This window comes from Schistocerca cancellata, chromosome 11 (assembly GCF_023864275.1).
Source record: "Schistocerca cancellata isolate TAMUIC-IGC-003103 chromosome 11, iqSchCanc2.1, whole genome shotgun sequence".
NCBI lineage: Eukaryota > Metazoa > Arthropoda > Insecta > Orthoptera > Acrididae > Schistocerca > Schistocerca cancellata.
In genome coordinates this window covers 105,817,014-105,830,084 of record NC_064636.1, presented here as the reverse complement: position 1 = coordinate 105,830,084, position 13,071 = coordinate 105,817,014, and the positions used below count along the sequence as shown (strand labels likewise).

General features: G+C 41.2%; 1 protein-coding gene across 1 annotated transcript in view; it reads left to right on the top strand.

The window, feature by feature from the left end:
* Positions 1 to 13,071, top strand: part of LOC126108776 (plasma membrane calcium-transporting ATPase 2-like) — a 532,870-nt gene that overhangs the window by 302,020 nt on the left and 217,779 nt on the right. Inside the window, exon 12 of the mRNA XM_049914127.1 lies at positions 5,359 to 5,623. Coding sequence (XP_049770084.1) covers positions 5,359 to 5,623 — 265 coding nt within the window. The remainder of the gene's footprint in view (positions 1 to 5,358; positions 5,624 to 13,071) is intronic.

The window sequence follows — 13,071 nt, the reverse complement described above, 5'->3', positions numbered from 1 at the left end:
TCCTTTTGCAGTTAGCTTGAAAAGCTGGTTCTCTAAATTTTCTCAATAGTATTCCTTGAAAAGAACATCACTTTCCCTCCGAGGATTCCCATTTGAGACCCCAAAGTACTTCCGTAATACTTGTGTGTTGGTCGAACCTACTAGTGTCAAATCTAGCAGCCCACATCTGAACTGTTTTGATGTCTTTCTTTAATCTAACATGCTGGGAATCTGAAACACTTGAGCAGTACTCAAGTATTGGTCAAACTAGTGTGCTATAAGCATTTTCCTGTACAGATGAGCCACATTTTCCTAAAATTCTCCCAATAAGCCAGACTTGACCATTTGCCTTCCCTACTATAATCCTCACATGCTTTTTCCATTTCATATTGCTTTGCAATGCTATGTCTCAATATTTAATCGACATGACTGTCAAGCAATGTACTACTAATGCTGTATTCAAATATTATGGGATTAACTTACATTTTTCTACATTTAGCACTAGTTGCCATTCATCACACCGACTAGAAATTTTGTCCAAATCATCTTGTACCATCATACTCTGGTCACTCAACTTCGACACCTCTGTATACACCACAGCATCATCAGCAAACAGCTGCAAACTGCTGCCCACTCTGCCCGCCAGATCAGTTATGTGTATAGAGAGTAATAGCAGTCTGGTCACACCTCCCACGGGCACCTCTGACAACACCCTTATCTCTGATGAACACTCACTGTTGAGGATAACGTACTGGGTTCTGTTAATTGAAAAGTCTTTGAGCTACTCACATATCTGGGAACCTATTGCACTTTCTTGAATCTTCATTAACAGAAATCTACCGAGCGAGGTGGTGTAGTGGTTAGCATAGTGGACTCAAATTCAGGACGAGGATTTTTCAAACCCACATCCAGTCATCCTGATTTAGGTTTTCCATTATTTCCCAAAATTGGTTCAGGCAAATGGTGGGATGGTTCCTTTGAAAGAACACAGCTGACTTCCTTCCCTATCCTTCCTTAATCTGATGGGAATGATGACTGTGCTGTTTGGTCCCCTCACCCAAATCAACCAACCTACCAGCAGAAATCCAGGAATATGGAATCTGCCTGTTGCCCTTCATCCATGGTTTGCAGCTATCTAAGGAACAGCTGCAGGGATTCTGATGCAGTTTTTACTAACAGAGACTAAGTCACAGGTAAAGTTTATGTTTATAATTTACAGATATTTTATGCAAACTGGCTGAACTATGGTGAAGTAATCCACTGGGTTTTTCTGTTTGTATGTGAAGGCTAATCTGAGGAAGATTTGCACATCGTGGTCAAAATTGTAACTAATTTTTTACAGTGTAAATCAGTTATGTATTAAAGAATTAGGATATCTACAAATTTTGCTGCCATACAATAATTATAGCACACAGTGGACCTCTGTGAGTAACCTGCACTCTAATTGTAACCGCCCAGTATAAGCAAATGTTTGGTTGTAAATTAGTTCCACATGTTGTGTTCTTCAGTATTACTTGTCATTGGTAGTTACATTATAAGAAGCACAACCTGCCATAACATTGTCATACATGCAATTGTCTGATGCATTCAGAGGACACAGTCATATTACATTAACCCCCACCACCCTTCCCTCCTTTTCCTGTTTTGCAAACAGTAGTTCCGTACCATATGCTTTATGCTTTTCCTAAGGCCTGCAGCTCCATTGCTTCCAACAGTTTTTGGGCTGTGTACTTTTGGCCATCTTCCAAGAGAGCTAACATCGACTGATCCTAATGACAGAATCATCTGAGTGTACAGCCTCAAACACTCTTGCACCAGAGATGTGCAGTGCTGCAGTCCTCAGTTTTAAATGGGCTTTAGTTGTGACTTTCACTGAAATGTGGTCCAGCAGATGTGATGCATTGTTTAAATGATATAACACCACATGCAGTTGTCATTTTTTCTTTATTTGTTGTACGATTCCACAAGGTCTGTAATTGATGAGTCAAGTAAACTAAAATGCAATAAATGGTGCTCTTCCTACTACATAATAAAATGAAACCATCACACCTTGTAATTATATGGCTGCATGGCCTCCTGTGTTGTTGCCTCATACTGGGTGTTTGGGTTAAACATATAATAATATAAAATGTAATAACTCGTGATGTAACTTATACATTTATTGGCTGTTTGCTTCTACAAGTATCATAACTAAAAATGTTTTCCGTGTTTCCATATGGCAGTTGGTACTGCACGGGCATTCGCATAAGTGCTTTGTTCACACAAACGTACATTTGTAGCCATGTGGGCTCCACAGTAGAAGGTGTTCTGTGTGCTGTCCCTCGTGTAGCTAAGGTCTGTTTCACTAGTAAAACATCATTTTCAGTGTGAGTATGGACTGTGACTTATGTAATGATCAGCAAATGGGACAACTGACTTTGGGAAACTGGGAGTTTATTTTCAATGTCAGTCCACCATGCCATCAATTGCTCTGCCCTCTAGAAGCCCAGACATTACACCAATCAATTTTTTTCCTGTGGGGATTTCTCAGCAATCAAGGGTTCCAGACATCAGTTCTTAGTCTACCAGATCTGCACCATCACGTTTGTGTAGCTGTCGCAAATGTTACACCTACAATGCACCAAAACATTTGGAGAGAAGTGACATACAGTTAGATCTTTTTTGTGCCACTAATGTTGTGCATAGAGGTGTATCAGGTGTGTAAAAGAACATGTTGAGTTACCATATTTATAGAAAGATACCATCAATAAATATTTCAATTTCTTCACACGAGTTATTACATTTTATATTACTATATGTTTGACTTAGACATCCTGTATGCCTGCCACCCTAGTGACAACTTCATGTGCCATGGACATGCTATATCTTGTCACAGAATATCTCTTTTAATTTAATCTCTCTTATCACTCTTTTAACAATGTGGGAAAAAATAGATTCCTACTTACCGTAAAGAAGTTGAGTTGCAGACAGGCTCAGTTACAAGTCATTTCCATAAAGCCACAGTCGTTGTCAGCGAAAGAGAAACATAGATCATTCATTCACAGAAGGAAGCTCACCTCAGGCAAACATGACCACCAACTCCAGCAGCATGGGCCAGAATGCAACTGTCACATGATGAGGCAGCAATCTGGAAAGGGCAGGGAAGGGGAAGAGGAAGGAAAGGGGAAGGGGAAGGGATAGTAGTGTATAGCTGGAGAGGTTGGGGGGGGGGGGGGGAGACGAATGTTGTCCATCCTGTGACAGGACTGTAACGGGAAGTGCTGGGTGGGTGGACTGGGTAGGTCTTGCACCTGGGTCTTCCACAGGGGCAAAGGGTTGCAATTTTGAGTGGAATAGATGTTGTGGAGGTAGGGTGGGCAACAGAACACTGCTTTAGGACAGGTGAGAAGAACCTCGGGCTGGATGTCGCTCATTTCATGGTATGATGGTAGGTAATCAAAGCTCTGGGGAAGGATGTGATTTAATTGTTCCAGTATAGCCTGGTATAGGATGACATAGAGGGCATTCCTTTGTGGCTAGTTCTTGCGGGTGGTGTGAGGATTGGAGGTGTGAGCAGAAATGGCACAGGAGATCTGCATGCTGACTAGGTCTGGGAACAGTGCCTGTCTGTGAAGTGCTTGGTGAGTTCCTCAGCTTACTGAGAGAGGGAGTTCTTGTGGTTGTAGATGCAAGTGGCCAGGCCAGGCTATGTGGGAGAGATTTTTTGGTTTGGAGGAGATGACAGCTGTCGATATGCAGGTTACTGTTGGTGGTTGTTGGGTTTAATGCGGACAGAGGTGTGGATGGTGCTGTAAGAGAGGAGGAGGTCAACATCCAGGCAGGTGGCGTACTTTCTTGAGGAGGGCCAGGTGAAGTAGATGGTGATGTCTTGGTCCTGAGTCTAGATTATGAAGATATCATCAATGAGCCTGTACCAGACTAGGGGTTTGGCGTTTTAGGAGGCTAGGAAGGTCTCCTTTAGAGGGCCTATAAAAAGGGTTGTCATAGGAGGGTGCCATGCAGGTGCTCATGGCTGTGCTGTGAATTTGTTTGTATAACTTTCCTTCAAAGGAGAAGTAGTTGCATTCCTTTTTCACTACTTTTTACCCTACCTCCCTGCTCCACAACCTCCCGATACTGTCTGTTGGCATTCTACTCTCTGCACACTCTGCCAGACAGTGCTCATCTCTCTCCCGCACCCATACACTACTGTCCCTTCCCCATCCGTGCCCCCTCTAGATGCTGCTTGCATCTCACATGAAAGTGGCATTCTGGCCTGAGCTGCCTTAGTTGGTGGTCATGTGCACTTGATGTGTTCTTGCTCATGTGTATGAATGGTGTGTATTCCTCTTTTGCTGATGAAGGCTGTGGTCATAAATTTTAGATAAGGGTCATTTTATTGTGCCTGTTTGTAACTTGACTAGTCTTCTTTACAGTAAGTAACAATCTATTTTTTCCTACATTGCTGATATTCCTACATGGAGTTTCCATTGTTTTACCACTCTTTTAAATCTACATGAAAGAACTTGATACACAGAATATTTATCACAACTGTGTGAAACATCTGTGTACGTCAAGTACATTGTCTTTGCATGTCTGTGTATACTTCAGCATAAGAGCTCTGTAACAGCCTTTCTGTAATATGAGGCCCACATTAAAAATTATGTGGTCATAATGTGTGTGTTGAATGTGATAGTATGTAAAGTACATGTAGTTTTAAAACAGTGACATGAATCTGCATTAACATTGCTAGTAATGCTGATTTTATGACAACTACAACTCCTGCACTACAAGCACAGTGGATGTCATTTAAACATATACACATGCAAACAATTTTATGGCATAGTGTGACATCAACAAATTTTTGTAAAGTAACATTTTATTAATCCCAGCAAATTTTAAGATCTAAATTGTTCCTATGTTTAACTTTTGACTGACAGGTAATACAGTGAATGCATGGTGTTTCCATTTAATAGTATGCTTAATAGTGGTCTCAGGATGAAATCACTTAATTGTGCAATGAATAAAGAAAAAAATGACAGCTGCAGGCAGCATTATGTCATCTAAATGGGTTTTAGTCAATTGGCTCACTTGAAGGAGGTCATATGGCGCATGGAATGAATATCAGTGCAAGGCATGGAGTTTCTGAGGCTGCACACCCAAACTCTGTTGTCTCAATCAGTCTGCAGGGCCAATATGAAGGTGCTCATGTTACTTCCCTGTCCACTGTTGGTTCTAGCATTTTATCAGAAACTGTTTCACTAATTCCAGTCATAAATGGAAAAATGCTTCATTGTCCATAATTTTTGTAATTACTGATATATACAAGACAGTGGGCATTCACATTTGACACTGTTACATTTCATTTCTTGTAAGAAAAGTGTATCTGGTATTTTGCAGATGTTCCTTTATTTATGGCCGCAGTGGTAAACTGGATGTTTTTACGCATGAAATGCAACAAAATGTGATTCGACTCATTATCGAACCAATGGCACGTGATGGCCTGCGTACAATAGCTCTAGCATACAAGGACTTTGTGCGGACGAGTGCTGCAAAGAATGACGTGTATATAGACAGTGAGCCAAATTGGGATGACGAGGACTATATTGTCAGTGATTTGACGTGTCTTTGTATTGTCGGCATTCAGGATCCTGTTAGAGCTGAGGTAAGTGAGTTGTACAGAAGAAAATGAAATTATCATAATTGTAAAGGTGTCTTTTGATATTATTGAAAGGATTATAAGGTTTTCTTTATGTAGCTAGTGTCACATTGCTTTGTATCATTACAACTTTTCTTTGCAGTTTTCATACAGTAGAACATATTCAAATAGTGTAAGCAGTAAAATAACAATTCACCATTGAACTAAGGCATTGTTCTGTTGATGGTGTATAAACAAGAGTGAAAACCTTGCTGGTCTTGAAGATAATGTCATCATTGAAGGCTAACTAACAAATTACATACATATACATGCACACAACTACATTACCCTAGCCAACAACATTGTCTGATTAAAGCAACCTGACTGGGTGAGGGCTTGTGCTTGATGTTGTGGATGAGAGGAGAAAGTATCAGCAAAGGGAAAAGGAGGGAAGCAGGATTGGAGGGAAAGAAGCTAACAGTTGGGAAGGAAAGGCAGTGAGGTTTGGGGATAAGAATGTGGCACCTTTCAGATTACTCTAAAGCTGTGTGTGGTACACTGTGAACTAGGAGAGAGGATGGAACAGAAAAAGTGGCAAAACGTGGGAGGAGGGTAAGAGTGTGGATTATAGGTTGTGGTTGGGGGTGGGGGGGGGGGGGGCAGCAGGTGGATGTGGGAAAGGGGTGTTAGCTCATACTGAACAGAGTGATGCATTGTGAGGACAACTGCTTTCAGTGTTATTTAGAGATGATGGTCTCAGGGTGCGAAGGACCTACATGGCAAAGGTTGTGAAGCAGCCACTAAAGTTAGGCACATCATGCTCATCGTTTTTTGTTTTTTTTTTTTTTTTTTTTTTTCTGTTGGTCATTGAGCCTGCTCTCGGCCAGAGTTTTGATGGTGGTCATTTATTCTGGTGAATGCCTGATTGGTGGTCTTGCCATCATAAAATGCTGTGCAGATGTTACAGCAGAGCTGTTATATGACGAGGCTGCCTTCACACTTGGCCTTGGTTCTGATAGGATAGGATAAGCCTTTAACAGTAGTGAAGTAGAACACACACTATCTGATCAATAGTACCCAGACACCTATTGGTGGATATTAACATTGAATATGTTTGTAGCACAACTTGACTAGAAGAAGGGATCGGTTGGTAGGACATGTTCTGAGGCATCAAGGGATCACCAATTTAGTATTGGAGGGCAGCGTGGAGGGTAAAAATCGTAGAAGGAGACCAAGAGATGAATACACCAAGCAGATTCAGAAGGATGTAGGTTGCAGTAGGTACTGGGAGATGAAGAAGCTTGCACAGGATAGAGTAGCATGGAGAGCTGCATCAAACCAGTCTCAGGACTGAAGACCACAACAACAACAACATGTCCACCTGTCACCATTATGATGGTTTGATCTCTGATGGTGACATTTTCAGTGAGGTGTGAATGTCTGTGGAGGAATGACAGCCTGTTCTTCCTCAAGAGCCAAACACAGACAGTATAGTGATGTCAATGTTCTGAATCATACAAAATGTAATCCACCAAGTTTGAGTGTTATTATCCAGACACCACTGCCTCAGAGATGCTGCTTTATGTCAGTTCCTATTCTGTACACTGTACACAATGATTTAAAATGCACTCATATCTTTCTGCATTTAGCATTAAGCACAATAAAGAGGCTACATCCTAAATACTCAAAATTCCCCTGCACCATAACAGCACCTCCTCGATACTTCAATATATACACAATGGCAGATAATAATCTCCAGGCATCTGCAAAACCAAAGCCCTCCCACCTGATTGCCACAGGGTACAGCATGATTTGTCACATTGAATCACTCATTTCTGGTGATCCACTGTCCAGTAGTGTTGGTCTGCCTATCACCTCTAGAATTTCTTAATGATGACTTCAGAATTGTGGCCTATGAGGAGCCTCTCAATCACTGTACCACATTCTTCTTAACTCCCCACCGAGCAAGGTGGGGCAGTGGTTAGCACACCTGACTCGGATTTGGAAGAACAACAGTTCAAATCCATGTCTGGCCATCCTGATTTAGATTTTCCATGATTACCACAAATCACTTCATGCAAATGCTTAGATGGTTCCTTTGAAAGGGCACAGCTGACTTCCTTCCCCGTCCTTCCCTACCCAGTGGGACCGATGACCTCATTGTTTGGTCCCCTTCTCCAAATCAACCTGGGACTGATGGCCTTTGAAGTCTGGTCCCTTCAACTCTCACAAACAAACCAACCCAAATCAACCACCAACCAATCAACCAACCTTAACTCCCTGTACTCAGTTATTGTACTAGCTGGACTGCACATAGCACTTTGGAACTCAATTTATTCCATCCACGTATTTTTTGTGACATTTTACAATCGTCTTTCACAGTACTTGATGGTCCCTGACAGACTAGTATGTCTCCGGATTTAGTAGTGCAACCACATCTATTCTTGACCCTCTAACACATGGGTCATACAATCAAAGTTCCAGATGCAAGACCCAGCACATACACTGCCTGATCAAAAGAATGCAGACATCTCTGTGTGAGGCATAACTGATTACCAGATGTCCTCAGAGACAGACTTAACAGAGCAAAAAAGTGTAAAAGGAGATAGGTAGTGTTATGTTATTTCTGGAGAAGGAGTATCAGCAGAATTGATCAGTCAGAAGAGCTCAGTGACTTCAAAAATAGACTAGTCACTGGATGTCACCTGTGTAACAAATTTATGAGACACATTTCAACCCATCAAAAGCAGTTCAGGTTGACTGTTCGTGATTGATTGTGAAGCGCAAATTCGAAGGTACTGTCAGTACATCTCCAAGTTTAGTAGAGTTGCACTACTAAAAAAGTTGAAAAGTTGAATTCCCATTCTCAATGTCTGATCAAGATCTTTTCAGACCACCGCCCTCTGACAAAGGATATGGTTAAATTGTTCCACTATGGCTGGGGTGATGGGTTTCGAGCAGGGATCTCAACTGCAGCTAATTTATGGAGCTGGTTGGAGGATTAGGGACATGTGTGTATGTGGCAGAGGGTGGTGCCTTTCCAAGGAGATCTTAGTAAGACCTTCTGCACACTAAGCAGAGGATTGCTTGTAATTGTAGATGTGTTGTCCACATGCTATTTCGCTCTCAACAAGTTTGCAGATTGTGATAATTTCACATCGTAACTAACTGTTAACATTGAGTATATATTTAAGTGTCAGAGAGTCATTTCTGAAAGTATTTGTATAGAGTGTAGCCATGTATGGAAGTGAAACATGGACGATAAATAGTTTGGACAAGAAGAGAATAGAAGCTTCCAAAATGTGGTGCTACAGAAGAATGCTGAAGATTAAGTGGGTAGATCAGACAACTAATGAGGAGGTACTGAGTAGAATTGTGGAGAAATTTGTGGCACAACTTGACTAGAAGAAGGGATCTGTTGGTAGGACATGTTCTGAGGCCTCAAGGGATCACCAATTTAGTATTGGAGGGCAGCGTGGAGGGTAAAAATTGTAGAGGGAGACCAAGGGATGAATACACTAAGCAGATACAGAATGATATAGATTGCAGTAGGTACTGGGAGATGAAGAAACTTGCAGAGGATAGAGTAGTATGGAGAGCTGCATCAAATCAGTCTCTGGACTGAAGACCACAACAACAACAACAACAACAACAACAACAAGAATAACAACAATTAACTGGTCTTTTTCTGCATAGACTGTAACTGTTGATTTTATTAATTACATTTATGCTACTTCATTAACACCAGTATGATGACAATCATTCAAATGCTGCCTTTACCAACATCTTTGTGTCAGTGATTGAGTATGGAAGCACACTATTTTATGTTAAACCCAATTCAGAATATGTGCACATGGTTCATATATTTGTGTGCACATGCACACGAAATGTGGACATAGTACATTTTGCCAAATTGTATGCCATTGTTAGTCACTTTGAAATGATTATTGTAGCCAAAATCAGCTGTTTTTACAAGACTGGTGGAAATCTGTCCAATTAGTATTGAGCAAAGGCCTCACTTATTAACAACTTTTTGTGTTTGAGAAATGTAGTAGACTGGCATTCTTTGTCAGTTTTTAAACAACTTCAGCTTAAAACGATCTGTTATTGCAGTTCAGTAAAAACTGGCTATGGGTGTGGACATGTCTGAGTAACCCATCACGATTGCACTGTGGAAATTCTAAATGCCAGTTCCTTTACCACAATTGCCAGTCTTTGTGCAAGTGTAGAGGTTTTGCTTTGGCTCTGTTGTGTGATGATGGGTCAAAGTTATAATGGGTGTATCAAAATTACATTGGTCCTCATAAAAAGAGCTGCACCCAGAAGAACCTGACTGATCCAGTTTGGTATGTAACACATCATCAGCTGTGCCAATGATTACTTCTGCACAATCAGCAGCACATTTCAGGATAATGAGTGGGGCCATGATGTCATGCTCATAAGTTGATCTAAATGGACCAATATGGTCATGCCAGCAAGTACTAGGGATCTCAAAAGAAAGTTTACATTTAATGTGCCAAAATAAAACAGATATTGAAGTCTGTTGGCAAAATATTATTTATTATTGAAATGTAAGGTTTAGGAATTTACTTCTTAAAAATAAAACCAAACAATGGAAACTCCAGGTAAGAATATCAACAACATAGGAAAAGATAGATTGCTACTTACTGTAAAGAGGACATGTCAAGTTGTAGACAGACACGATTAAAAGACACTCCCATACAGCTTTCAGCCACAGCATTCATCACTAAAGACACACACACCATTCACACACACAAAAGCAAGCACACCTCGTGCACACATGACTGCCAACTCCAGGATCTCCGGCTGGAATGCAACGTCATGCGGTACGCAAGCAGCAATCTGTAAGGTTAAAGGTAAGGGGGTAAGCGTAAGGGGGTAAGGGTAAGAGTGTAAGGATAAGGATGTCTGGTGCAGTGTGCAGGGACTAGACTGACAACAGATGTAGCGTCAGTAGGTTGTGGGGCAGGGAGGTGAGGAAAAAAGGACCAAAAAAGGAGAGGAATAGGAAAGACAGGCAGCTGTGTTGGCAGAGGGCTGCAGATAAACAGGGTGGGAGACAAGAGTGGGTAGGAGATAATAAGACAGAGGGATGGAAACTGTTGGATGGAGGTTGAGGCTGGGATAATTGTGGAAGTGAAGAATGTGTTATAAGGATAACTGCCATCTGTGCAATTCAGAAAATCTGGTGGTGAAGTGTATGATCCAGATGGCTCGGGTAGTGAAGCAGCCATTGAAATCAAATGTGTTATGTTCAGCTGCATGTTGTACCACAGGGTGGTCTACTTTGCTTTTGGCCACAGTTTGGCAGTGGCTGTTCATCCTGGTGGACCAATATAAAAAGCTGTACAATGGTTGCAGCAGAGCTAGTAGATGACATGGCTGCTTTCACTGTTGAGGCAGCTCCTGATGGTGTAGGACAAACCTGTGACAGGACTGGAATAGGAAGTGCTATAATCCTTGTGGCAAGGGGTTAGGATTGGGAATGACATAGGGGTGGACAAACATGTTGTGTTGGTTGGGTGGGCGACAGAATGCAATTTTAGGAGGGGTGGGAAGTATCTCGGGCAGGATGTCCCTCATTTCAGGACACAATGAAAGATATTCAGTGCCCTGGTGAAGGATTTGGTTCAGTTTTTCCAGTCTGGGGTGGTACTGTGTGACAAAGGGGACACTCCTTTGTGGCTGATTTTTGGGGATATTGGGAGGATAGAGGTTGTGAGGGGAAATGGCACGGGAGATCTGTTTCTGAACTAAGTCTGGGGGATAGTGCCTGTCTTTGAAAGCCTTGGTCATGTCATGTTATGTCATTTAAATGCAATCCTGAACGCGTACAATGCTCATTTAAATGACGAACAAAATTTTGCATGATGGCTTGGAATGTAGACACTGGAATGATTTCCTCGTCGATATGGATATTTTCTTTCAGCTGCTCCACAGAAGCCAGATTATTGACATACACTTTAAATTTGATGTCTCCCCATAATAAAATATCCATGGAGCTCAAATATGGCCTGTGTGGGGGCCAATTTATGTCACCCTTTCTGGAGATCAATTTTACAGGAAAAATTTCATGAACTTGCAGTGTAGACATATCAAACATGTGCCGTGGCTTTGTCTTACTGAAACTGTGTTTTTTGGTTATAGCCAGGAAAGTTTTGCAATTCTGGCACCAAAAAATTATTTAACATCACATAATGCTCTGAAATCATTGTAACTGCAAACGTGCTGTGGATCCATCTTACTGAAACCATGTTCTTTGGTTATAGCCAGGAAAGTTTTGCAATTCAGGCACCAAAAAATTATTTAACATCATCACATAATGTTCTGAATTCATTGTAACAGCTCTTATCCTTGAGAAAGTATGGGTCAATTACTCTTTGAGCTGACATCAAAGCCCATACAGTAACTTTTGGTGAATGAAGGGGTACCTTGTGCTTCTGTTAGGATTCACTGCACTCCGGTAGCAGCAGTTTTGCTTATTGACATGACCATGTGGGTGAAAATGAGCCTAATCAGAAAACAATATGTTGTTAAATGAAGGGTACTGAGTCACATCATTAACAAACTGCAGCCTATATCTGGTATCCCGAGGCTGTAATTCTTGTACCAATTTTGAAAGGGTGCAGTTTAAGGTCTTTTTGCAGAATTCAGTGCAGTGATGGTCTATGATATTTAAAGAACTTGCACACATATAAACTGAGAGGTTAGGATCATCATGAACAGACTGATTTACTCCCTCCATGGATTCTCCATTCTTGATGACCTTGGTCACCCAGATTTCAGTTTGGCCAGTGTTGAACCAGCCTCTTCAAATATTTTTATCCATTTCCATGTAAGGGGAACACTTGTAGCATCATTTACATTATGCAATCCACAACCACTTCGAAATTTCATCCATGCTTAATCACTTTTTTGTATAATTCTCACACACAGAATGCACAGAAAACTTCCAAGAAGGTTTACTGTATTCCATTTTAAGGCCACAACTTATCCTGAGTACTCTATTTTGCACTCTATATACATTTCTTCTGTTAGCAGCATTTCCTCAGAAAATGAGTTCATGGTGAAACAGTAATTGGAAGTGTGCATAGTATGCATGCACCACTGTTTGTTTGTTGTTACTATTGATATCCTCATATCATAGCATATTTGCTGGACATCATACCAATTAAAGGAGATGACTATATTGACTGAATTCCTAAAGGCCAAGCAAGCAATGAACATACACCCACTCACCTCCAGTTTGTTGCACTTTTCATATATAAACTTTTTTTTGAGACAACATGTACAGCAGTGGGCAGCATCATTTGAACATCACCTGCAAATGCTCTGTGCCCAGGCAAAATGCTTGACAGTATATATGAGTTTTGGAATGGCTACATCGTGGGACTATGGGACGTGAGATGGTCCTATCATCATACTGCGTGCCACATTGATTGTGTGGATGCAAC